At 47.0% G+C, this 27817-nt stretch overlaps 1 protein-coding gene across 3 annotated transcripts in view; it reads right to left on the bottom strand.

The window, feature by feature from the left end:
- COL15A1 (collagen type XV alpha 1 chain) overlaps window positions 1-27817 on the bottom strand; it is a 1158634-nt gene that overhangs the window by 51750 nt on the left and 1079067 nt on the right. For all 3 annotated transcript variants that reach the window (XM_075314950.1, XM_075314949.1, XM_075314951.1), the window contains one exon: window positions 14631-14690. In XM_075314950.1, the coding sequence (XP_075171065.1) occupies window positions 14631-14690 (60 nt within the window). The remainder of the gene's footprint in view (window positions 1-14630; window positions 14691-27817) is intronic.

Below are 27817 nucleotides of genomic sequence, written 5' to 3'. Positions count from 1 at the left end.
GCATTTTGGTATTAGGCGGACACGAGAGTTACTGGAGAGGTGGTATTGGTGGCCACACTTAGCCAGCCACGTCAAGAGATATGTCGGTTCCTGCTACTCGTGTGCTCGCAACCGTCCATTACGGCAGAGACCGGCTGGGCTCTTGCATCCTTTACCAGTGCCAGATAGACCATGGGAGGTGGTAGGCATGGACTTTGTGGGTGATCTTCCATGTTCACAGGGACATAGATTTGTGTGGGTCATTACGGACCATTTCTCCCGGATGGTTCATCTCGTACCGTTATCGAGAATCCCATCTTCCAGGGTACTAGCCAAACTATTCCTCAAGCATGTCTTTAGGCTTCACGGGATGCCAGATCGTATCATTTGTGATAGAGGCCCTCAATTTACTTCCCATTTCTGGCGAGATCTTTGTAGCCTTCTGCAAATTGAGTTGAATCTCTCTTCGGCATACCATCCGGAGACCAATGGTTTGGTTGAGCGTACCAATCAATCTATGATTATATACCTTCGACACTTTGTTGCTGAGAATCACGATAACTGGTCCTCCCTCCTACCCTGGGCAGAATTTGCCCTTAACAATTCGCTGGCTGAGGCCACTGGGCAGACACCGTTCGTACTCAATAATGGGCAACACCCTAGGGTACCGGTACCGTTTCCCGCTGCTGCACCTCCTCCTCTTGTGGCCGACTGGGCAACTAATGCCAGAGAGGTTTGGGATCGGACTCAAGAGTCGATCCAAGCAGCTAAGGACCGTATGAAGACGGTGTCCGATCGGTTTCGTCGCCCGGCTCCTGTCTATTCTCCAGGGGACTTTGTGTGGCTCTCTGCAAAACACGTGAGACTTAGAGTGAGCTCTGTCAAATTTGCTCCTCGCTTCCTGGGTCCTTATGAGGTTCTTCGACAGGTAAATCCTGTAGTCTACCAATTGAAGTTACCCGTCCATCTTAGGATTCATGACAAATTCCATGTCTCACTGCTAAAGCCGGCTATTTTACCTCACGCTCGTGAAGTGCACTCTCCTGCCTCTGATTCCTCTCGCTCTAGCTATGAGATACGAGCCATAGTTGGTTCTAAGATGGTTAGAGGGCGCAGGTTCTTCTTGATAGATTGGGAGGGTTACGGCCCGGAACATCGCTCTTGGGAGCCTGAGGAGGCTGTCCATGCTCCCGACTTAGTTGCCAATTACCTGCGTCGCCGGGAGGGGGGCCCTTGAGGGGGAGGTACTGTTACGGTTGCTGCGAGCACTGGAGACTATGTCCAGATTTCTTGCTACTGCACATGTGCGAGCGCTGGAGACTAAGTCCAGAATTCTTGCTACTGCACATGTGCGAGCGCTGGAGACTAAGTCCAGATTTCTTGCTACTGCACATGTGCGAGCGCCGGAGACTAAGTCCTATATTGGAGCCATTGCACATGTGCGGGTGACATCATCGCTGACACGAGGTCACATGTCTCTGACACCTTCTATGCCGATTGGTCGCTGGTCATGTGCTTGTGATGTCTTGCTCGGTGATAGGCCAGCATGACGTCACTCCTGTCGTTCTGGCAGCGGATTGGCTCTGGTGTCCTCCATCTTGGATGAGGCACAGAGTCTATATAAGACCCTGACACATGCCGCATGGCGCTCAGTCCTCTTGGTTCATGCATAAGAGTAGACGCTCTGTGCGCGTTCCTCTAGGCATTCCTCTGTCTATGCTAGGTGAGCGCTACCGGCAGGGTAGCGTTCTTATACCTTACAGCTTCGGCTGCTGTCCGTATCCTTACCTCTTAGGGGAGCGGACATTGGCAGGTGCCTGAGGCACATGGTCTGGCTGGGCCTTGTGGTTTGACTCGTAGGTGGACGTTGCTGCTAGGGTAACGTTCCTTATACTGCGTCTGGCAGTTGTTCGTATCCTCGCACACTAGGGGAGCGAACAGAGGTAGGAGCTTTGTGCGGCTTACGCTGCTGTTCGTCTCTTTTGCACCACTAGAAGAGCGGACCTAGGCAGGTGCCATATCTAGTGGTTCGTGTCCTCGCACACTAGTGGAGCGAACGCAGGTAGGAGCTTTGTGCGGCTTACGCTGCTGTTCGTCTCTTTTGCACCACTAGAAGAGCGGACCTAGGTAGGTGCCATTTCGCACACATTGCCTTTGTCTCTGTGAATATTAACAGAGATCATTCCACACACCCTCCAAGTAAGGGAGGAATTGCTTTACTTTCTTATTATATCCTTCTGTGAGTTAACAGAGGTATTGCACTCTGCCATAGTCTGCAGCAGAGTCTTTGCACGGTGGACCCTGACTGTCTGATACTCATTTAGGTTATTATCAGACAGCCCCCCGTAACACCCTGAGTGACTGCTTTGAGCCACGCGATCAGCTGTGCTTTCACTCAGGTTACTTGCAGCCACAGCAGCAGTCCTCCACTTGAGAGCGGTGGCCGCGAGTAACCTCAGTGACAGCACAGCTGATCGCGCAACTCACTTCAGTTGCTGCATGGAGCTCACAGGAGCGGTCGTGTTCTACTGCCCCTCCTGTCAGCTTCCGATGAAGCAGAGCTGAAAGCGTTTTGGGACCTTGCATGGATTACGTCGGACCTGGAGTTGTTTTTGAGGGGTTAATAAAGTGGTGAAAGAGGGTGTTTTTTGTCTTTCATTCCAAATAAAGGATTTTTTGGATGTGTGTGTTTATTTTCTTTAACTTACAGGTTGATCATGGAAGGTATCTTGGGGAGACGCCTGCGATGATTGACCTAGGACTTAGTGGCAGCTATGGGCTGCTGCCATTGACTCCTTATTACCCCGTTTGCCACCGCACCAGGGCAATTCGGGATGAGCCGGGTAAAGTCCTGAGACTGTCGCATCTTGTCACGCTCCCGGGGTCCTGGCAACACTCCGTACCCACTGATCCGGTCTCGGTGTCACGGCAACGCTCCGTACCCACTGATCCGGTCTCGGTGTCACGACACCGCTCCGTATGCACTGATCCGGTCTCGGTGTCATGCCGCCGCTCCGTACCCACTGATCTGGTCCACGTGCTCATCGATCGCTCACCGCTGCTCCTGCTTTTGCTCCCCTGCGTCCCTCCGGCCTCCTGTATTTGCCTCTGGCTCCCGGGCTTCATGCATGTGTATTAGGGCGGGGCCGCGCTCACTCTCCTGGCCTTATAGGGCAAGCATCCCTGGAACAGGATGTGGCTGATTGCAGGTGCAGGGTATAAAAGACTTCTTGCTACCTATGGGCGGTGCCTGATCAATGTGTTTCCATAGTTAGGTGTTCAGGTCCCTCTGTACCTTATCTCCTGTTTAACACTGTCTCTTCCGCAGAGTCCGTCTGTCGCCTCAACTTGGTCCTGACTGCTGATTCCCCAGAAAGTCTCTCGGTGACTGTCTGCTGAGGATCCCGCCACCTTCCATCAGCCTGTACCCGTCACCGATCCCCGACTTCACCTGGTAACATCAGCCTGCACGTCTCGCTGGACCCGGACCCCGTCTGTTTTTCCTACCCGGCACCTGAACCCGGTTCCAGTCATCCGTCCTGCCTATGGTGCTCGTTGGACTCAGAGACATTCCTGTGCAGATCCCTAAAGGACTCTTATCCCGTACCCCTAGTGTTCCGGCTACCGTGCATCTAGGCCCTCTGGTGGGGTGATCGGACAGTCCCTGTATAGGGGTTAGCTCCGGGTTGCCTCACTGGGGGAGTCCGGTGCACGGTCCAGTGAATCCACCACCAGGACGTTACACATCTAATGGATGCGGCTATTTCGGGCGGGTGCTGGCTGATATTGTTAGGCTGGGGGGCTCCCTATAACGTGGAGCACCCCATCCTGAGAATAATAGCCTTCAGCCGTGTGGCTTTACCCTGGCTGGTATCCAAATTGGGGGGGACCGCACGTCATTTTTTTTCAATTATTTGTTTCTTTTTTTAACTGCTCGATATAGACACGCCCACCAGCGGCTGTGATTGGTTGCAGCGAGACAGCTATCACTCAGCGTGGGGGCATGTCTGACTGCATTAAGTAAAAAACTGGCTCCAGGCCTAGGGAATCAAATTGTATCAAAACAAACAAGATATTCCCCAATAATATTTTATTTTATTAAAGTGGATAAAAAAGTTTTTGATGGCACACTATTTAGTGCATATTGAACAAACACAATCAAGTTGTCACAGAACAGACCAGTATTGTGGTCACCCCTGGTTTTGAATATCAAGAGCAGGGTTTACATATAGATTGTTTGACAAATTGATTCAATTAAAACAATGATTACAAAAAGTTCACACAAGGTGACATGATGGATAACACCAAGTAAACTTAACTTATAGGCTTTTTGACAGACTTTCCCTGACGAAGCCGCAGCGGCGGCGATACGCGTGGGGTGATCCTTGTACCCCTGGTGTGTTCCCCTGCCACATTGTGGATACGCTTTCCACCGGACTTTGCAGTGTATCATCCCCCTTTCCCTCCATATTCCTTGCTGCCTCCCTGGGGCTTGCACAGGCTGCTTCACTACTGAGCAGCAAGGAGAAGAGGATGCACCACAATAGCCAAATAATCAGAACAGAGGGGTGCTGGTAATGCAATGGAGTACATGAAGACTTAAAAGAGGAGAAAAGACATTGCATATAACGCACAGCCCATAATACAATGTGAAAACAACCTTTATTAGCAGTGCACTAATACAGTTTAAAAACAATTAAAACATATAATGTAGACAAGATCCTGTACCCACAAGTTTATAATAATCATAATAATAATTCAACAATTATAACAATACACCCCCGCCACAAGGGGAGAATAGATTGCAGCCTGATAAGACACCTGTAGAGGCAAAAAGTCCAGGAAAAACCCATGCAAAGAATGCATAAACAATAATAAATACCTGGAGATAAATAACCAAGTGCCAAACCGGTTAATGGCTCTTATATAAGACTAAACAAGGCCGTAGCACCTCAGATCACACAGTGTGGATCACTATATATTCCTAAGGGCATCATAACCCCACTGAACAAGGACACACCATCCACTAGGTCCCTGGCAATCCAGGAAAGTAGCCAATTCCCAGGTGAGGAAGGAGGGCTCACCTGATTCAAGCAAGGGGAATATTTTTGACAAAATATTAATGGCATGATATGTCCCTTTACACACACACATAGTCCGACAATTAAATGTATGAAAATTAATAAATAAATGTAATTTTATGCATAAATATTAGCACAAAGTTATCATTTAAAATAAATAAGCCATTTTTTATATGATTTTAATATTGATATTTGATACATTTCTTTCCTTTTTTTATAGTGTTTGTATGTTTAAACTTTATTTAGCATTGTATTTGTAGTCAAAATGCATCTGATTTTAAGCAGTTAAAAAGCATGAAAAACGTGGTAAAAATGCAAGCGTATTTATAGCGTTTTTGTGGTCACAACCAAAGATGACAAAGACAATTTCTGCCAGAGGATGCAGTTAGAACTGCAACTACCTCAACGCAAAGTGCGCACATAGCCTAAATGTATTTCAGTGCATAACATCACCGGTTTTCTGCACTACAATTGTTAAAATGGACACTGGCTTATCAAAGTCTGGCAGCTGATGTTGGCGTGCAGTCCACGGCTGGCATATGATAACACTATCATGTGCCGTCCTGTGTGTGCCGCATATGGAGCACCAAGAGGAATGGGATATGGGAGCGCCATCAGGCAGGAAGAATTTTTATTTTTGTTGTTTTGTGATACAGAGAAGCAGCACTATTGGGGAAATAGGGGCAAAAGCTAAACCACAAAAAGAGAAATAAAATTTTTCCCCCAAAATTTCAAGAATTATTCACAGCAACAAAAGGGCAACAGTATTTACCTGCCCAGGCCATAGAATCTAATGCACTAACAGGAGGCAGCAAAACCCCTTAATAAAGATGGAGGCAACAGGTGCAGAACACTGATGGAGCAACCACTCACACACTGCCAATCGATGGAGGAGGTGATTGCTTAGTATTAAAATTGCACACAAAAAGGCTCAAACTTTCCCCCAAAATGGGGGTAAGGGCAGGAAGTAAGTTAATAAACCAAAAAAGTTAAGACTGCCAGACAGAGACTGATTTCAGAATTCCCTCACATAGCAACGATATTCAAAAGATACCCCTACAGAGTCTGTTTTCAGACTTGCCCCACACAGCCAGGGTTGGAAGAGTTCTTCTATAGAGCAAGAGTTTAAGAAAATAGGTACCTACATAGCTTGTTTTTAAAGTTGACCAAATTGAATGAGGATACATAATTTGGGAGTCATCGTAATTTCTGTGCTTGTTCAGACATATGGTTTGATAGTATTTTCATCTTTTTTTCTTCTTTTACAGCGAATATATGACTAAGGCCAAGGAAACCTTATATTAATTTGTCTTATCTATAATTGTCAATTTTGGACAGATTTTTTGTGAAATTCTGAATAAAGAACCTTATTTGTATCCTAAGGACATTTTGAGTGCAGTAAAATTTCTTCTATTTTCAAAGTTGACCCACATGGCCAAGATTAGAAGACTTCCCCCACAAAGCAACAATTTAAAAAAAGCCTCAACATAACTTTTTTTTTTTTAGAGTAGACCCACACAGACAAGATTGGAAGACCTCCCAAAAGAGCAACAATTTAAAAAAGGCCCCTGCACAGCCTGTTTTCAGAGTAGACCCATGCAGACAAGATTGGAAGAGTTGCCCTACAGAGCAAACCCACTCACCTGAGCAATCCTGTGCTCGGGTACGCTCGGGCCACAGCCCAGTGTGAGACGCTTGCAGTGTTTGACTGGCCCGCATTGGGGTTAACAACATGCTCGAATGTAGTGTGCACAAACAAAAAAAGGAACAACCCCGCCCACCTGGCTCCGGAAGTGATCTGTTTATGGCTGGCTACATATGGGTGGAGACCCAAACTGACCAATTAGTGACTTTTATTAGTGTTCAGGTCAAGTCTGAGTCCCAAACCGAACTTCATCTAAAGTCCGGCTGAATATACCTAACCGGACATCCATGGTTCCGCTCAAGGTTCTTTGTTAGGTCTGTGATTAGTATGAACACCAAACAGAATAACAGAGGTCGGGTTTGGAGTTCGGGTGCTTTACATATGCAAACCACTCGCACAAGCATCGCTGTGCTTGCGAACGCTTGGTGCTCAGCCTAGTTCGAGCAGGTTAAAGTGTTGGATTGGTTCGCACTGGGAGTAACAACAGCATGATCGGATGTAGTGTGTAACAAACAAGAAAAAGTAAAAACCCCGCCAACTTTCCCCTGGAAGTGTTCTGTTTATGGCTGAGTACATGTGGGACCCAAACTGCCCAATTAGTGACATTGGGTTCAGGTCAAGTCCGAGCCCCAAATTGAACTTTATCTGAACCTGCCGAACCAAACTTCAACGAGTCTGCTCATCTTTACTGCAAAAGATAAAACAGTGTTTTATCAAAGCTACAGCAAGTAGTGGAATAAGTGACCCAGCAGTAGTAATTATTAGTTATTAGTAATAAAGGTATATGCCTCTACTTTATGCTGCTATTAGATGTGACAACAAAAATCTGGTGACAAATTTTCTTTTTATTGCAGCCATGGCATGGTGCTACTAATCAAAATTCCCTGCACTTATCCACAGAGTTACCAGCTGCAGTCTTCATCTGTTATCACTGCTCCAGTCAGTCTCCAACCATTTGTTATCGCTCCAGTCATGGCCGCCATCAGGGCATTACAACCGTGACTGGTGTATGGGGCCCGGTGAAGAGGGGGGCCCGTCTGGACGTGGGGTAATTACTTATTTTTATTAAGCCCCGGGCCAGCCGGGCCCCTCTGTTTACTGGGCCCCAGTCACAGCCGCAGCAGAGGGGCCCAGCAGTTTGCTTCTGCCACTACACATCGCTAATTTGCATCGCATGCAAATTAGTCAAGTATGCTGGAGGCAGGGTCAGTGGGGCAGAACAGGGCTCAGTGTGCAGCACTGTGATGAGGTCCTCACTCTGCGAGCTCATCACACTACTGCAGGAAAGCAGAGCTGCGGAGGTGGCGAGGGCTCAGCAGCCAATGGGGACAGGTAGCCGCTCTGTGAGCAGAAGGCAGGAGCAGGATGATCACCGGGAGAGGTGGGGTGGCCCACTGTCCAACCCCAGTACTTGACTTGCATCACGGCTCAGGAAGACACCATATGACGTGGGAGTTGGGTAGAGTAAGTAAAATGTTTTTGTTTTTTTTTCCTTTTTGCAGCAAATATGCCAGGAGAAGGACATATATATCAGGAAGGGGACAAAAACCAGGATTGGTACATATATACCAGAATGTGCCCAGAAGGGGGACATATATACCAGAAGGAGGACATATATACCAGGATGATATTATACAAAGGGGCAGTGTGTGTGTGGGGATAGTATACAGAGGGGTACTGTGTGGGGGGCAATATACAGAGGGGCAGTGTGTGTGGGAGGATATTGTATAGAGGGGCAGTGTGTGTGAGCCGATATTATACTGAGGGGCAGTATGTGTGGGGAATATTATATAGAGAGGCAGTATGTGTAGGAGAGATATCATACAGAGGGGTAGAGTGTGTGGGGATATTGTACTTAGGGGCAGTGTGGGATAGATATAATGGAGAGAGGCAGTGTAGATGGTATATCATGTAGAGAGGTGGTGCAGACGGTGTACTATGGAGAGTGGAGGGTGTAGAGTATGTATTATAGAGAGAGGCGGTGTAGAGAGTGTATTATGAAGAGGGGCGGTATAGAGGGTGTATTATGGAGAGCCGCGGTGCCGAGCATGTATTATGGAAAGAGGCGGTGTAGAAGGTGTGTTATGGAGAGGGGCAGTGTAGAGGGTGTATTACGGAAAGAGGAGGTATAGAAGGTGTGTTTTGGAGAGGGGCCGTTTAGAGGGTGTATTACGGAAAGATGAGGTATAGAAGGTGTGTTTTGGAGAGGGGCCGTGTAAAGTGTGTATCACGGAAAGAGGCGGTGTAGAAAATGTATTATGGAAAGAGGCAGTGTAAAAAGTGTGTTATGGAGAGAGGCGGTGTAGAAGGTGTATTATGGAAAGAGTGTGTAGGTGTAGGGAGTGAATTATGGAAAGAGGCATTGTAAAAGGTGTGTTATGGAGAGGGGTGGTGTAGAAGGTGTGTTATGGAGAGAGGCAGTGTAAAAGGCATGTTATGGAGAGGGGTAGTGTAGAAGGTGTATTATGGAGAAGGTTGATGTAGTAGGTGTATTATGGAAAGAGGCAGTATAGGGGATGTACTATGGAAAGAGGTGGTGTAGAGGGTGTATTATGGAGAGGGGTGATATAGAAGGTGTGTTGTGCAGAAGGGGTGGTGTAGAGGGCGTATTATGAAGAGAGGCGGTGTAGAAGATGTGCTAAGGAGAGGGGTGATGTAGAAGGTGTATTGTGGAAAGAGGCAGTGTAGGGGGTGTATTATGCAGAGGGGCAGTGTAGAGAGTATATTATGGAGAAGGGTGATGTAGAAGGTGTATTATGGAAAGAGGCAGTGTAGGGGGATGTACTATGGAAAGAGGTGGTGTAGAGGGTGCATTATGGAGAGTGGTGATATAGAAGGTGTGTTGTGCAGAATGGGCGGTGTAGAGTGTGTATAATGAAGAGAGGCGGTGTAGAAGGTGTGTTATGGAAAGAGGCAGTGTAGGGGATATTATGGAAAGAGGCGGTGTTCATGGTGCATTATGGAGAGGGGCGATATAGAAGGTGTGTTGTGCAGAAGAGGTGGTGTAGAAGGCGTATTATGGAGAGGGGTGGTGTATAAGGTGTGTTATGGAGAGCAGTGATGTAGAAGGTGTATTATGAAAAGAGGCAATGTAGGGGGTGTATTATGGAGATTGCAGGTGTAGAAGGTGTATTATGGAGAAGGGCAGTATAGAAGGTACAGTACAGACGAAATATTTGGACACACCTTCTCATTCAAAGAGTTTTCTTTATTTTCATGACGCTGAAAATTGTAGATACACATTGAAGGCATCAAAACTATGAATTAACACATGTGGAATGAAATACTTAACAAAAAAGTGTGAAACAACTGAAAATATGTCTTATATTGTAGGTTCTTCAAAGTAGCCACCTTTTGCTTTGATTACTGCTTTGCACACTCTTGGCATTCTCTTGATGCGCTTCAAGAGGTAGTCACAGGAAATGTTTTTCACGTCACAGGTGTGCCCTGTCAGGTTTAATAAGTGGGATTTCTTTACTTATAAATGGGGTTGAGACCATCAGTTAGGTTGTGCAGAAGTCTGGTGGATACACAGATGATAGTCCTACTGAATAGACTGTTAAGCGGGCTTTACACACTGCGATCGTACCCGCCCTCGTTGGTTGTGCGACACGGGCAAATCGCTGCGCGTCGTGCACAACCTCGCTTACCCCCGTGACATGGACTTACCTGTCCTGCGACGTCGCTCTGGCCGGCGATCCGCCTCCTTTCTAAGGGGGCGGGTCGTGTGGAGTCACAGCGATGTCACACGGCAGCCGTCCAATAGAAGCGGAGGGGCGGAGATGAGTGGGACGTAAACATCCCGCCCACCTCCTTCCTTCCGCATTGGTGGTGGAGGCAGGTAAGGAGATGTTCCTCGCTCCTGCAGTGTCACACACAGCGATGTGTGCTGCCGCAGGAACAAGGAACAACATCGTCAATTAGAAGAGAACGATTTTTTGTTTTAGGACGATCTCTCCGCGGCAAACGATTTTGGCCGCTTTTGCGATCGTTTTAGGTCGCACATAAGTGTCACACACTGCGATATCGTTAATGACGCCAGATGTGCGTCACAAACAACATGACCCCGACGATAAATCATTAACGATATCGTAGCGTGTAAAGCCCGCTTTAGAATTTGTATTATGGCAAGAAGAAAGCAGCTAAGTAAAGAAAAATGAGTGGCCATCATTACTTTAAGAAATGAAGGTCAGTCAGTCCAAAAAATTTGGAAAACTTTGAAAGTGTCCCCAACTGCAGTGGCAAAAACCATCAAATGCTAAAAAGAAACTGGCTCACATGAGGACCGCCCCAGGAAAGGAAGACCAAGAGTCATCTCTGGTGCAGAGGATAAGTTTATCCGAGTCACCAGCCTTAGAAATCGCAGGTTAACAGCAGCTCAGATTAGAGACCAGATCAGTGCCACACAGAGTTCTAGCAGCAGACACATCTCTAGAACAACTGTTAAGAGGAGACTTTGTGCAGCAGGCCTTCATGGTAAAATAGCTGCTAGGAAACCACTGCTAAGGACAGGCAACAAGCAGAAGATACTTGTTTGGGCTAAAGAACACAAGGAATGGACATTAGACCAGTGTAAATCTGTGCTTTGGTCTGATGAGTCCAGATTTGAGATCTTTGGATCCAACCACCGTGTCTTTGTGCGACGCAGAAAAGGTGAACGGATGGACTCTACATGTCTGGTTCCCACCGTGAAGCATGGAGGAGGAGATGTGATGGTGCGGGGGTGCTTTGCTGGTTACACTGTTGGGGATTTATTCAAAATTAAAGGCATACTGAACCAGCATGGCTATCACAGCATCTTGCAGCGGCATGCTATTCCATCCGGTTTGCGTTTAGTTGGACCATCATTTATTTTTCAACAATGACCCCAAACAAGGACAATGACCCCGAACACACCTCCAGGCTGTGTAAGGGCTATTTGACTAAGAAGGAGAGTGATGGGGTGCTACGCCAGATGACCTGGCCTCCACAGTCACCAGACCTGATCCAACCGAGATGGTTTGGGGTGAGCTGGACCGCAGAGTGAAGGCAAAAGGGCCAACAAGTGTTAAGCATCTCTGGGAACTCCTTCAAGACTGTTGGAAGACCATTTCCAGTGACTACCTCTTGAAGCTCATCAAGAGAATGCCAAGAGTGTGCAAAGCAGTAATCAAAGCAAAAGGTGGCTACTTTGAAGAACCTAGAATATAAGACATATTTTCAGTTGTTTCACACTTTTTTGTTAAGTATTTCATTCTACATGTGTTAATTCCTAGTTTTGATGCCTTCAATGGGAATCTACAATTTTCAGAGTAATGAAAATAAAGAAAACTCTTTGAATGAGAAGGTGTGTCCAAACTTTTGGTCTGTACTGTATATTATAGTAAGAGGCGGTTTAGAAGGTGTATTATGGAAAGAGGTGATGTAGTGGGTCTAGTATGGGGAGAGGCGGTGCAGAAGGTGTGTTATGGAAATGCTCAGTCTAGAGGGTGTATTATGGAAAGACATGGTGTACAAGGTGTGTTATGGAGAGGAGTGGTGTAGAGGGCGTATTATGGAGAGGGGCGGTGTAGAGTGTGTAGTATTAATTTTCTTATACATTATTGTGCTGGCCAAAAGTATTGGCACCCCTGCAATTCTGTCAGATATTACTCAGTTTCTTCTTGAAAATGATTGCAATCACATTCTTTGGTATTATTATCTTCATTTATTTTGCTTGCAATGAAAAAAAAACAAAAGTGAATGAAACAAAAATCAAATCATTGATCATTTCACACAAAATTCCAAAAATGGGCCAGACAAATGTATTGGCACCCTAAGGGGTACTTTACACGCTGCGACATCGCTGCCGATATATCGTCGGGGTCACGTTGTTAGTGACGCACATCCGGCGCCTGTAGCGACATCGCAGCATGTAATACAAATGAGCGACGATCAACGAGCGCAAAAACATGCAAAATCGTTGCTCGTTGACACGTCGTTCATTTCCATAATATCGGTGCTGCTGCAGGTACGATGTTGTTTGTCGTTCCTGTGGCAGCACACATCGCTATGTGTGACGCCGCTGGAACGACAAACAACTCCTTATCTCCGTCCACTGGAAAAGGAGGAAGGAAGAAGGTGGGCGGGATGTTCCGGCCGCTCATCTCCTCCCCTCCTTTTCTATTGGGCAGCAGTTCAGTGACGCTGCTGTTACGTTGCTGTGACGCTGAATGAACCGCCCCCTTAGAAAGGAGGTTTTTTGCTGGTCACAGCGACGTCGCAGAGCAGGTATGTGCATGTGACGCTGTCGTAGCGATAATATTCGCTACGGCAGCGATCACCACATATCGGCTGTACGACGGGGGCGGGTGCTATCGCACTCGACATCGCTAGCAATTGCTAGCGATGTCGCAGCGTGTAAAGCCCGCCTTAGCCTAATACTTGGTTGCACAACCTTTAGCCAAAATAACTGCGAACAACCGTTTCCGGTAACCATCAATGAGTTTCTTACAATGCTCTGCCGGAATTTTAGACCATTCTTCTTTGGCAAACTGCTCCAGGTCCCTGAGATTTGAAGGGTGCCTTCTCCAAACTGCCATTTTGAGATCTCTCCACAGGTGTTCTATGGGATTCAGGTCTGGACTCATTGCTGGCCACTTTAGTAGTCTCCAGTGCTTTCTATCAAACCATTTTCTAGTGCTTTTTGAAGTGTGTTTTGGGTCATTGTCCTGCTGGAAGACCCATGACCTTGAGGAAGATCCAGCTTTCTCACACTGGGTCCTACATTATGCTGCAAAATTTGTTGGTAGTCTTCAGACTTCATAATGCCATGCACTCGGTCAAGCAGTCCAGTGCCAGAGGCAGCAAAGCAACCCCAAAACATCAGGGAACCTCCGCCATGTTTGAATGTAGGGACCATGTTCTTTTCTTTGAATGCCTCTTTTTTTTTTGTAAACTTTATGTTGATGGCTTTTCCCAAAAAGCTCTTTTGTCATCTGACCAGAGAACATTGTTCCAAAACGTTTTAGGCTTTCTCAGGTAAGTTTTGGCAAACTCCAGCCTGGCTTTTTTATGTCTCGGGGTAAGAAGTGGGGTCTTCCTGGGTATCCTACCATACAGTCCCTTTTCATTCAGTCGCCGACGGATAGTACGGGTTGACACTGTTGTACCCTCGGACTGCAGGGCAGCTTGAACTTGTTTGGATGTTAGTCGAGGTTCTTTATCCACCATCCGCACAATCTTGCGTTGAAATTTCTCGTCAATTTTTCTTTTCCTTGCACATCTAGGGAGGTTAGCCACAGTGCCATGGGCTTTAAACTTCTTGATGACACTGCGCACCATAGACAGAGGAACTTTCAGGTCTACCAAAGAATTTGTGATTGCACTCATTTTCAAGAAGAAACTGAGTATTATCTGACAGAATTGCAGGGGTGCCAATACTTTTGACCAGCACTGTATATATATGAAATGTTTTTCCAAGAGTGGTGGCAGACTGTGGAAGGTTTGAGGGGTGGAGACGAAGCGAGGGTGGAGCCTGGGTGAAGTGTCAAGGGGCCCCAAAATTTTGCCAGTATGGGGCCCTGAAATTCCTAGTGCAGGCCCTGGCTCCAGTATTTGCTGGGCGATTCAGAAGTTGCAACTTAATGTAAGTCTATGTGAGTTATACAATGAGAGCTTTTGATTGTTATCTGTGACTTTCAGCCAGTCAGAAGTTGCAGTCACAAGAAAGCGGCTGGTAAGACAAGGCTAGTAAGTATAAGACTAGGAGACTGGGATCATTGAACTTAGATAAGTAGCACCACTCCAACATATAAAGTAATAGCATTCACAGTTATTAAATGTAATAAGCATATACTGTATAGAGAACAACTGCTGACACATTTCTGTACTTTAGACACACTTTTGTTAAATGACGTCACATTTTTCTAACATATACATTGTAGCAAAACAATTATGATACTCACATTTGGAGCCTCATAGTCTGTGCTTATACCTGGTGTTAAGGCAGGAAAAGGTTGATATCCCTGTAAAGAAGAAAGGCTATAGTTTAGATGTATGTTTTGAAATATTCGTATACTATACATCTTTACTCTTTCTTGTCTTCCCAAACTGATATTCCTTTAATTTAGATCTAGGCAAAGTGCGACCCTCAAATTGAAACAGCCAAGGGGCTGAAAACCGTGTCCCTTGAACCACACTGTGCCCTTCGACACATGTGTCACAATAAGATTGTTATCTGCGCCCTCAGGATGGAGCTGTAAGCCCCTCAGTATTCCACCAATCACCGTGTGCGACTGAGACGGCAGATGTGATGACGTAACTTCATTGCGTCCGCTGTGCAGAGAGTCAGTAAACTGGAGACCAAAGCAGAGCGATGGGCAAACGGGAGGGAGATAGCCATATTTTTTTCTCAGATGTGTGAGTGTACATATTTGGACTATCTGACAGATCATACTGTATATAGAGGGACTATGTGTGGGTTCATACTGTATATAGTACAACTATGTGGAGGCTCATACCATATACAGTGGCTATGTGGGGCTCATACTGTACATTCGGGCTATGTATGGGATCATTCTGTATATAGGGGACTGTTAAGGTTCCCGTTTCTGGGGATCTGCGTGTCTCCTTATCCTTTGCTGTGGTCTGCTATATCTTGGTCCGAGGTCTGTGTGGCGCTGGAGACTATGTTCTGATTCCATGCTACTGAGCATGTGCGAGCGCTGGAGACTAAGTCCTATCTTGGAGCCACTGCACATGTGCGGGTGACATCATCGCTGACACGAGGTCACATGTCTCTGACACATTCTAAGCCGATTGGCCGCTGGTAATGTGCTTATGACGCTTTGCTCTGTGATAGGCCAGCGTGACATCATTGCTGACGTTCTCGCAGTGGATTGGCTGGTGTCCTCCATCTTGGATGAGGCACAGAGTCTATATAAGACCCTGACGCACGCTGCTCGGCGCTCTGTCCTCTTGGTTCCTGCATAGGAGTAGATGCTCTGTGCATGTCCCTTGCGGCACCTATTGTCTATCTAGGTGAGCGTTATCGGTAGGGTAACGATCTTGTACCCTGCAGCTTATGCTGTGGTCTGTATCCTCGCACCTTAGTGGAGCGGACATAGGCAGGTGCTTGCTGCACATGGTCTGACTGGGCCTTGTGGTTCTACTCTGAGGTGAGCGCCATCAGTAGGGTAGCGCTCCTGTACCTTTCAGCCGTACTGTTGTCCGTGTCCTCACACCTTAGTGGAGCGGACATAGGTAGGTCAGGTGGTCGTTGCCTTTTAGGGAAACGCTCCACTACGCTGCCTCCTGCAGCAGTCCGTATCCTCGCACACTAGGGGAGCGGTCATAGGCAGGAGTTTCAAGCTAGCTGCCTAGCTGCTGTCCGTATCCTTGAACCACAAGTGGAGCGGATATAGGTAGGTGCCATATTGCACACACTACACCTAGTCTCTGTGACTGTTAACTGAGACAGGTGCTTTCACGCTCACAGACTGTGAGACTTCTATGCACTTTTATGTTGTATTCTTCACTTTTTTGCATTTCCACTCCTATGTTATGCGAAGAGGTAGTCGCTGTGACTTAAACAGTATACGCCGCTATTGGATCGTATATTGTATAGGAGACTATTTGGGATCTCATACTGTATAAAGGAGAACTGTATGGGGGGCCATACTTTGTATAAGAAAGCTATATGGGACTCATACTATGCATAAAGAGACTATGTGTTTGCTCATACTGTAGCTGTGTGTGAATCATACTGTATATAGGGATCCTGTGTGGGGTCTCATTCTGTATATAGTGCCCTGTGTGATGCTCAAACAGAATATCGAGGGGCTATGTGGGGGCTCATATGGTATATAGCAGGGGTCTCAAACTTGGCTGGGTATATGGGTCACACATAGAAAAATTGGGCTTTATTTTGATTTTTTTTTTACATGTTATCCCCTTTTCGTAAGTAATACAGTTTTACAATTAGCACCATATAGTAATTTTGGGCAACATCTTACAGTAATGTTCCCATCCTGTTCCCCTTCTTGTAGCAATGTGCACCAACCGACTCCCCATCCTGTAGTAATGTGCCCATCCTTATCCCCTTGTAGTAATGTCCTCATCCTTATTTCTATCTTGTAATAATGTGCTCATCCTTATTTCCATCTGGTAGTAATGTGCTCATCCTTATATTCATCCTGTAGTAATGTGCCCATCCTTGCCCTGTCCTGCAGTAATGTGCTCAATCCTGGTCCTCATCCTGTAGTCCTGTAGTAATGTGCCCCATCCTTGTCCCCATATAGTAATATGCCCATCCTTGTCCCCTGTAGTTACGTTCCCATCCTTATCCCCATCCTGTAGTAATGTGCTCATCCTTGTACCAATCCTGTAGTAATGCTCCCCGTCCTGTTCCTCATCCTATAGTGATGTCCCCATCCTGTAGTAATGTGCCCATCCTTGTCCCCATCCTGTAGTAATGTCTCCATCCTTGTTATCATCCTATAGTATTGTCCACATCCTGTAGTAATCTGCCCCATCCTTGTCCCCAATCCTGTAGTAATGTGCTCATCTTTGTCCCCATCCTGTAGTAATGTGCCAATGCTTGTCCCCATCCTGTAGTAATGTGCCCATCCTTGTCCCCTTGTCCTTGGCTGGCAAATGCCCTCTGGCCCACCCCCCAGCAGCTGTGCACTGCCATGTGTATTTTCTTCACTGCGCTGCGTGATTGCTGACACTTTAGCAGACATGGACGTGCACATTGCACTTTGCAACCTTGTCTTCTAGCAGTGACATGGCTGGGCCCGCACATAAGCAGAATTAACTGTACAGTACCGCCTGGCCGCAATACTACTAGCAGACACTGCCACACAATGCACTGTGCGTGGCCATGTCTAGAGTAGTCTGTATTGCCACATGCCCAGCATAGAGGAATTGGATAGGAGATAAGCCAGGGGGAGGTGAGCGAGACTGGTTGTTGACATCCCCATATTAAAAATGCCTCTGATGTGTCTGTGTGTGTGTGTGTGTGTGTGCATAAATGATGTGTATTTATATATATATATATATATATATATATATATATATATATATATATCATTGTATATGACTTGGTATATTTTTACATCTGTTCATATCTATTTTTGTGAATGTCTTCAAGTATGTATATACATACATATCTGTGCATGTGCTTTTGTATATGTTTCTGTGTATGCATGTCGGCGTGTGTATGTCTGCTTACCATGTGTGTGCACGACTGTGTGTGTGGTCTTTTTTCTGAGAACTGTTTGTGTGCTTGTCTGTTTATGTGTGCATGTCTGTGTGTGCTCTTATATCTGCGTACTGTATGTGTGCATGTCTGCTTATTATGTATGTGCATGTTGGCGTACCATATGTGTGCATGTCTATGAACTGTGTGTACATGCCTGCGTGTGTGTATGTCTGCATACTGTATGTGAGCATAAGGAAAAAGTGAATCCAGCAAACAGGTCCAAAAATTGGTTAAAAAGTAAGAGCTTTATTTCATGTTTGTTAAAATAATTCCATCATGAATTCAAGGGAAAAGGCAGGTAGGAGGATGCGTTTCGAACATTGTAGTTCTTAATCTGTCTCTAGAAAATGATCACTGACAGAGTACCGTAATTTTCGGACTATAAGACGCATCGGACTATAACACGCACCCTGGTTTTAGAGGAGGAAAATAGGAAAATAAAACTTTAAGCAAAAAAATTTGGTCATGACACACTGTTATGGGGCGAGGATCTGCTGCTGACACTGTTATGGGGGTAATGTCCCCAAATTCTCTACTAAGGTACCCCATCCTGGTAATGATCCTGCTTCCTTGTATATGATCCTGCTATAAACCCCCATCCTGCTTATATACCAGCATCCTGCTCATATTCCCCCATCCTATTCATATACCCCCATCCTGTTCATATACCCCCATCCTGTTCATATACCCCCATCCTGTTCATATACCCCCATCTTGTTCATATACCCCCATCCTGTTCATATACTCCCCATCCGTCCTGTTCATATACTCCCATCCTGTTCATATACCCCCATCCTGTTCATATACCCCCATCCTGTTCATATACCCCCCATCCATCCTGCTCATATACTCCCATCCTGTTCATATACCCCCATCCTGTTCATATACCCCCATCCTGTTCATATACCCCCATCCTGTTCATATACCCCCCATCCATCCTGTTCATATACTTCCATCCTGTTCATATACCCCCCATCCATCCTGTTCATATACCCCCATCCTGTTCATATACTTCCATCCTGTTCATATACCCCCCATCCATCCTGCTCATATACTCCCATCCTGCTATATGCCCCCATCGTGCTCATATACCATCCTGGTATATGGCCTGTATCCTATAGCACAGAGAAAAAAAAACAAACGTTTATACTCACCTTTTCCTCACTCCCTCCAGCACCGATCATCTTCCTCTCTGCGCCGCTGACCTGCGTGTGTGGAGCCGTTCCCCTGCAGCACGCGATGTCTTCCTATCTGTGCCGATCAGCTGATCAGCACAGATCAGTTGACCGGCACAGACAGGAAGACATCACGTGCTGCGGGGGAACAGCTCCACACACGGGGACAGGTGAGTGTACTGATTCACTGCACCCCGCGCTGATAATGATGTGTGGGGGGCAGTGAATACAGCCGCACTTGATCACTCCAGGCTGTAATTGCCAGGGGTGATCATGCGGGCCGGCTCTTTACTATGCGCGCGTCCCCGCTCGTCCTCCCGCCCACCTGTCAGCGCCGGCTTCTGCGCTGAGAAATGGGCGGGAGGATGGGCGTGCATATGTAATGAGCGGGCACACGTGGTCACGGCAGACTGCTATAGTAGCCTGCTCGTGCCACCGATGACTCGCTCCACCGCAGCACCCTCATTCCCCGCAGCCACAGTCAGACCATAAGATGCACCCCCAACTTTCCCCCAAGATTTGGGGGAAAAAAAGTGCGTCTTATGGTCCGAAAAATACGGTAATTTAAAAAGACATGAAACCGGACATGAGATCAGGGAAGACTACACAGATTCAAGGTAATAAATTAAAGTGGTTCACTCCCATGGTGATGAAATAATTGTATCAATACACATATAACATATCTTTTTTTAAGTTCATACCCAAAGGCATCCTAGTATCCATAGTGAAAATCCACTTAATTTCCCTGCGGCAAAGAATATCTTTGAGATTGCCACCTCTTCTAGGCAAGGAAACTTTCTCAATTGCGTTCACCCGTAATGAATCCATATTACCGGCATGCACATTGAGAAAGTGCTGTGATGCTCCAGACAACCCTCTCGTGGTTGCGTTATTTGCATCATATATGTGTTCAGACAGTCTCTTTCTCAATGTGCGTGTCGTGCTGCCAATATACTGAAGCCGACATTGAACGCATGAGATCAGATAAATAACATTGGTAGTACCGCAATTAATCATAGAATTAATAAAAACATTTTTTCCATTAGAATATGATATAAAATTATTCGTACTAACCATATGTTTACAAAGCCCGCAGGTTTTATGGCCACATTTGTAAGATCCCACAGTTGACAGCCAATTTCCCACAGCACCCTCACCAGTTATTTTGACACTTTTTTTGTTTTTATTTTGAGGCATTTTATTTTGGTGGTCACTTGGTGAAATTAACGCACCTAGTGTAGTGTTTCTTTTTTAAATGAATTTTACCCCTGTATTCAAGATTTTAAATAGAGTTTCATCTGCTGTCAGAATGGGAAGGTATTTTTTTATTATTCCGACTATGTGATAGTAATTTTTGCTGTACCTGGTAGAAAATACTAAAGGCAAATGACTGTCAAATCCAGGATGGGAAGAATTTTTATTTTTATTAAATTGAAGATATTCCGAACGATCCTTCTGGTGGGTTTTAATCTTTGCCCTCTCCAAGATATTTTTGGGTAACCCCTTGCTAAAAATCTCTTGTCAACCAACTCAAATTCCTTTTCCAAAGTTTCCTGATTATTGCAACACCATTTAGCGCTGATATACTCGCCAGTGGGTATATTCTCTACTACATGCCTGGTGTGACAACTATTGGCATGCAATAGAGAATTGCCCGTGGACAGCTTCCGATACAATCTGAAATCAACAATCCCCCTGTTGATATTACCTTTGAGGGTCATGTCCAAAAAATTAATTTCACTCTTTTCATGTTGGTGGGTGAAAGACAAATTATAAGGGTTATTGGCGATATAAGAGAAGAAATCCATGGCCATGGTATCAGTACCCCGCCATATCATCAGTATATCGTCAAATCTCAGGTAGATAACAATATCTGAAGAAAACGGATTTGAAAACTTAAAAATAAACTCCTCCTCCCACCAAAACATGAAAATATTTGCGAACGAAGGTGAAAACCTCGCACCCATGGAACTTCCTTGTTTTTGCAGATAAAAGTTGCCAAGGAAGGAAAAGTAATTATTCTTGAGTAAAAAGATGGTGACTTCAAGAATATAGTTTTGTAGGTCAGCAGCATATTCCGAATATCTCTCCATTTGTTTTTTTAGGGCCAATATGGCCAAGTGATGGGGAATGGATGTATAAAGTCTTTGTTCATCGCAAGAGATCCAACTCCAGTCACTCTGCCACTGCATATGGGAGAGAATATTTAGAACATGCTTGCTGTCCTGGATATAGCTTGGGGACGCTTTGGCTAAGAATTGCAAATGTTCATCAAGCCACTCAGAAAGATGTTCAGTTAGGGATCCCATACCTGAGATTATTTGTCTAAATTTAGGTGGAAATGAGTCTTTGTGGGATTTAGGCAGGGCGTGCAATAAAGGTGTCAGCGACAAGTGGGATAGAAAAAATCCTTTTGTTTGCTCGTTATTAACCCTAAATGGGCCCCCTCATCTAACAATTTTTCTAAAGATTTTTTTACCTCATTAGTGGGGTCAGATTTCAATTTACTGTAGATGTTACTATAATTGAGCATACATAATTCTTTTTCATAGAGTCCCACATCTAAAATCACCACCGATCCCCCTTATCAGAATTTCTGATAACAATGTTCTCATTATCAATAAGTGATTTCAATGCGTTTTTTTGTTGTTTACTTAAATTTCGGGAAATAGATTTATTGTCCTTATGTAATTTAGTAAGTTCTTTTTCAATCAAATTCTGAAAATCGTCCATCTGAGTACATCTGGATTGGATCGGGTAAAATTTCGGGTCTGGAATTTTTTTCATAATGATATCACATGGATTTGAGAGTTTGCAGGCTTCGTCAGACAGGTCTCTTAGGTTTTGCAGGGTCATTTGTTCTTGAAAGGAGGAAAGAATGGAAATATCCTGAGTAACAGGTTGAAGCGATATATTTTCCTCATCTTGAAAAAAATGTTTTTTTACTGTAAGTTTACGTATAAATTTATTTACGTCCAAAATTGTATCGAACAAATTGAACTTGGCATTTAAACAAAATTGAGACCTTTTTCTAATAGCCTGATTTCTGGACTAGTAAGGATGCATGCAGACATATTGATGACTGAGAAGGAACCGCATTCCTCTACATCTTCTTCCCCCTGGTATAATGACCGTGCTGATACTTGCTTGTTCCTGGCGTGTTTACGCCCTGCTCTCCTGTTTTTTTTTGGGAGTTTTTTGGAACAGCAGTATAATTTTTCGCACCTCCTGTTGAGAGGGGTTCAGAATCTATATCGGAAAAGTCCGTATTACCATCTGTAGATTCAGGTTCTGTAAATGAGAAATTTACTTTGTTGGAATTATGTTTTTTATTTTTCAAAATAGACTTAGGACCAGGTTCATGGAATTTACGGAAGTGGTGCCAATTATACACCCTATTACTTTCATAGTCCTTAGAATCACGTTTGAACTTTCCTTCTTTATATGCGGTAATAGAATCTTCTAGCTTCATAAGATTATCATTAATCTGTTCCTTGAGAGTTCTGTATGAATCCAAACCAGAAAATTTAGTGAGTGAAACTTCCATATCTCGAACTTTTTTTCCCAGATCATTGAGTTTTAAATCTTCTTGTTCAATGATGAGACGTATTAATTTAGTGGAACATTCAGACAGAATCAAATTCCATGGCATAGTAAATTCTAGGTTAAAGTCAGTGGTGGGTCTTTTCTTAAGGCCTAAAGGCCCCGTCACACTAAGCAACATCGCTAGCAACATCGCTGCTAATGAACAACTTTTGTGATGTTGCTAGCGATGTTGCTGTGTGTGACATCCAGCAACAACCTGGCCCCTGCTGTGAGGTCGTTGGTTGTTGCTGAATGTCCTGGGCCATTTTTTAGTTGTTGCTGTCCTGCTGTGAAGCACAGATCGCTGTGTGTGACAGCGAGACAGCAACAACTAAATGTGCAGGCAGCAGGAGCCGGCTTCTGCGGAGGCTGGTAACCAATGTAAACATCGGGTAACCAAGAAGCCCTGTCCTTGGTTACCCGATATTTACCTTTGTTACCAGCCTCCGCCGCTCTTACTGTCAGTGCCGGCTCCTGCTCTGTGCACATGTAGCTGCAGGACACATCGGGTTAATTAACCCGATGTGTGCTGTAGCTAGGAGAGCAGGGAGCCAGCGCTAAGCATTGAGCGCTGCTCCCTGCTCTGTGCACATTTAGCTGCAGCACACATCGGGTAATTAACCCGATGTGTGCTGTAACTAGGAGAGCAGGGAGCCAAAGCTCAGTGTGCGCTGCTCCCTGTTCTCTGCTCTGTTCTGTAGCTCCGTGCACTGGTAACCAAGGTAAATATCGGGTTGGTTACCCGATATTTACCTTAGTTACCAAGCGCAGCATCTTCCACGCGGCGCTGGGGGCTGGTCACTGGTTGCTGGTGAGCTCACCAGCAACTCGTGTAGCGACGCTCCAACGATCCCTGCCAGGTCAGGTTGCTGGTGGGATCGCTGGAGCGTCGCAGTGTGACATCTCACCAGCAACCTCCTAGCAACTTACCAGCGATCCCTATCGTTGTTGGGATCGCTGGTAAGTTGCTTAGTGTGACTGGACCTTAAGCCCCGAGGTATCATTTGTTTGTCAAGGTAGGCTTGCAGGGTTTTTCTGTCCCCGCAAGTGCGGATACGTGCTGAGAGGATTTTTTCCAAATCCAACATTAATTTGTTCAGTTCCATCTGATCCTCAGTAAGAACACTAGTGTTGCCACTAGAAAATATTTTTGCCGCTTTTTCCAGTCTTCTCTGATCATTCACTTTAAAAAAATCTTCATTGGATAAATTAACACTGTTGATCTCCATAGATGCGGTTAATAAATAAGTATTCCACACATGTCAGCGTAAAATTAGTTTGCTTAATAACGTGAGAGTCCACCACATTTAATACCCAAAATGACATGGAGCCCAGTCACCATTGGCAAGGAGGCAGACGGTGGTGGCCGCCTGCAGGAGACCGGGAATACAACCGGTGGAACCGTAAGGGACCGGGACAGGGTAGTGGCCCGCCGGAACCGAACCGGGGAGCCAACTGGATACCGGAGCACCAGGCAGGGTACTCAGACCCCGTACGAAGCCCTGAACCAACAGAGCCGAGTCGAATCAACTGATTGCGGGCTGGACTCAAGGACCTACCCCACACAAGTCCTTTTAGAAGACAACAGCCCAACCATACTGGGTAACGCCACCGCCAAGGCATAGAGACCCAAAGGCCCAGCGTCTGTGGGCAAATGGGCTCCTCTGACATATACCAGTCGGGGAACGGACTACCGGTGTCTAGGCACAGGAGTCAAAACATTTACACAGAGGTGCAGGAGAAAGGTGGAGACCACCAACCTAGTCTGGAAGAAGCTGCATCCAGCTGCGGGCCCCGTTCATCACTCCGTTTGGTTTACCAGCGACTCCAGTGTCTAGTTTCAGAGTGAGTACACCAGTGCCATCAGGCACAGCACCGCACTCCACCACAACACTTCACCCTGCACCCCTGCCCTCGCCTACCGGGCCCCGGGACCAACAACTCCTACTTACGGAGGGGTCAACACCTAGCTGCGCCATTACACCGCTCCCGGTATCCCCGTACCCTCACTGCAGCGGTGGTGCCCACAATCACCACAACCCGTGGGTGGCGTCACGAACTGTCATTCCAAATCAAACACCCAAATCTCCGCGTGTAGCGCCAACTCCCTTGCAGAGCGATGTGACCACCGGTTCAGTCAGAGGCTCGAGCCACCACCTGCAGTACGAGCACGGATTCGAGCGGCTCGGCGGTCGCAGCCGAGCCCGCGGGGCGGTACACATCGACTCTTTTGGCGTCTGCGAACAGGATAGAACCGTCCACTTACCTGTGGAAGTGCGCCTTCAGATCATCGCCATCGGTGTCTCGCTGAAAAATTGGAGAATCTGCCATCTTGGGTGCGAAAAGTTCTCGCCCGAGCCGTCTTCCTGAACAGAAAGGGCGCGAAGATGAAGCCCCGCCCCCCGAGAGTGGAGCAAAAAGCAAAGCGAGTGCTCGGAAAATACCAAGGGTAAAACGGATGGAAATATGTTGGCGTTCCCAGACGGGAGCGGAGGGGTGTCCGCCGCTGGAGCGTCGGGGCGCCCGCCGCTGGAGCGTCGGGGCTCGGAAGAAGCAGAGGAGAAGAAGCCTTTGAGGACTGTGGCCTGGGTGAGCTTCCCACCGGAACTGTTGCTTGGTTGGAGCGGGAGCTGGGCCGGTTCTGCATGAAGGTGAGGGCGCAGAGTCTGCAGCAGCTGCTCGATTGGAAGGCGGAGGTCCGCAGGATGGTTGCCGTGGTGTGGGCCCTTGAGCAAGGGGCCATCGCAGCCGTGCAGCGCCGAGATCAAGCCACGCAGACTCCCGAGCCAGCCCTTATCCATTAGGAGCCGGGACCCAGTAATACCGCAGGAAGTGGGCCTGAGGCGGTGCAACTCATGGAGGAGGAGGTACCGAGTACGCTGCCCCTTCCGCTGTTCCCGTTAACGGTCTACAGCCCCGGAACCTACTGCATGTGGATGGGGAACCCGGTGGACCGTCAGACCATCGGCCAGGCCGGTCCCTGCGGTGGTAGCCACACTCCGAATTAACCCCCGAAGTTTACAATTCAACGTTTTAAAGTTAAAGTTTTAAGGGATCCGCTCTTACAGTACCCGGAACCCTTTGTTGAACGTCCCCATGTTCTCGGGAGACGCCATCCGGTACGCAGGGTGGAAGGAGTCGGACCCTGCCTGACTTGTTGAACGCCGCCGGGGTCAGAGCCTCGGTGGGCACCATCGGGGGTCGGAGCCTCTCGTGGAGGACGGCAGGGAGTTCAAGAAGCGAGGACAGTTCTATAAATAGAGCCCGGTTACCGTACCCGCACCGCAGGCAGTGAAGATGGGGTCCTTGGGGATGGTGCCACCGTGAGTGAGTGTGGCATCGGGGACCCGTGCTGCCCTGTGGTGGACAGGGGAAAGTGGCTGGAGGAGACTGCGCCGGCAGCGGAGTTTTAAAAAAAAGAAAGAAGAGAATTAAAGGTAGCGGTTCCCGGCTACCATGTTAAAGTCCCCGTTGGGACCCTGACTGCCCGTCCTTGTTGGGACTTTTGTTGCCCCCGTTTCAAAAAGACAAGGCCGAGAACTTGCAGGCCACCCCAAAAACTTTTGAGTTTGTAAATAATCCCTCCCCTTAACCGGCCGTCCGGTTTCAACGCCTCTGGAGAGGCAGACTGGAGGATGGGCCTGTGGGAAGCTGATGGCCGAGGGCCGCCACCACTACAACCGGTGGCCATCCTCCGAGTCAGGGGTCCCCTGGACTTGGGGTCTCTGAAGAGACTGTGAAACCTGCACTCGTCCCTTTAAAACACCTGGGCCCGTTCCTGGACTACGGAAAAGGGGTGCTGCCCACTTCTTAGGAGCAGCATCAAGGTCTAGGTTGTTTGGGTGGGTGACTGAGAACCCGATTCCCGTATTATTAAAATGCTACCGTAACATTCAAGTATGTGCCTCCCGTATGGGAAGATTTGAAAAGATAAAAATGTTGAAAATGTTATTATGCAAAATTTGCAAAAAAAAAAAAAAAGGGGGGAAAATACCACGGTATCGGCCACGCTGCTCAGAAGAAAGTAGTGATAAGATTATTGATGAAGATTTATTAAGGATTAATATGCCACTACGCGTTACGGGGGTAAATCCTCCCCCTTCCTCAGATAGCAATCAAAATGTTATTATACTTGTATTGTTTGTCCAGTTTTCTATTTTACAGAAACAAAAATAAACCACTGATGGACGGGCAGCCCGCAGACGGTCTGCATTAAACCAAGGGGGAATGTGACGCCCTGGACTATCCAGATCGTCCCAGGTAGTCACACACAACACCACACCCCCCTCCCGGTTAGGTAACACCAGCCAAACTAAAACCCTTGTCACCACCCTCCAGGTTTGATGTCCACACAAGGGGGGGCGGAGCCAGGGGTTGGCTCCACCCACCGAGGAGTTCACAGGCCTGGAGGCGGGAACCTAAGTAGTCAAGTTCAAGTTGAAGTAGAGAGTGGTTTTGACAGGGAAGGAGAGAGGTTGAGTTCACAGGCAGACTTGCGCTCAGGCCTGCCAAAGACAGGAGCCCAATCACCATTGGCAAGGAGGCAGACGGTGGTGGCCGCCTGCAGGAGACCGGGAATACGACCGGTGGAACCGTAAGGGACCAGGATAGGGTAGTGGCCCGCCAGAACCGAACCGGGGAGCCAACTGGATACCGGAGCACCAGGCAGGGTACTCAGACCCCGTACAAAGCCCTGAACCAACAGGGCCTAGTCGAATAACTGATTGCAGGCTGGACTCAAGGACCTACCCCACACAAGTCCCTTTAGAAGACAACAGCCCAACCATACTGGGTAACGCCACCGCCAAGGCATAGAGACCCAAAGGGCCAGCGTCTGCGGGCAAATGGGCTCCTCCGGCATATACCAGTCGGGGAGCAGACTACCGGTGTCTAGGCACAGGAGTCAAAACATTTACACAGAGGTGCAGGAGAAAGGTGGAGACCACCAACCTAGTCTGGAAGAAGCTGCAGCCAGCCGCGGGCCCCGTTCATCACTCTGCTTGGTTTACCAGTGACTTGTGTCAGAGTGAGTACACCAGTGCCATCAGGCACCGCACCGCACTGCACTGCAACACTTCACTCTGCACCCCGGCCCTCGCCTACCGGGCCCCGGGACCAACAACCCCTA

The sequence above is a fragment of the Anomaloglossus baeobatrachus genome, chromosome 6 (genome assembly GCF_048569485.1).
Source record: "Anomaloglossus baeobatrachus isolate aAnoBae1 chromosome 6, aAnoBae1.hap1, whole genome shotgun sequence".
NCBI classification, from domain to species: domain Eukaryota; kingdom Metazoa; phylum Chordata; class Amphibia; order Anura; family Aromobatidae; genus Anomaloglossus; species Anomaloglossus baeobatrachus.
This window is presented reverse-complemented; position numbering and strand designations above follow the sequence as displayed.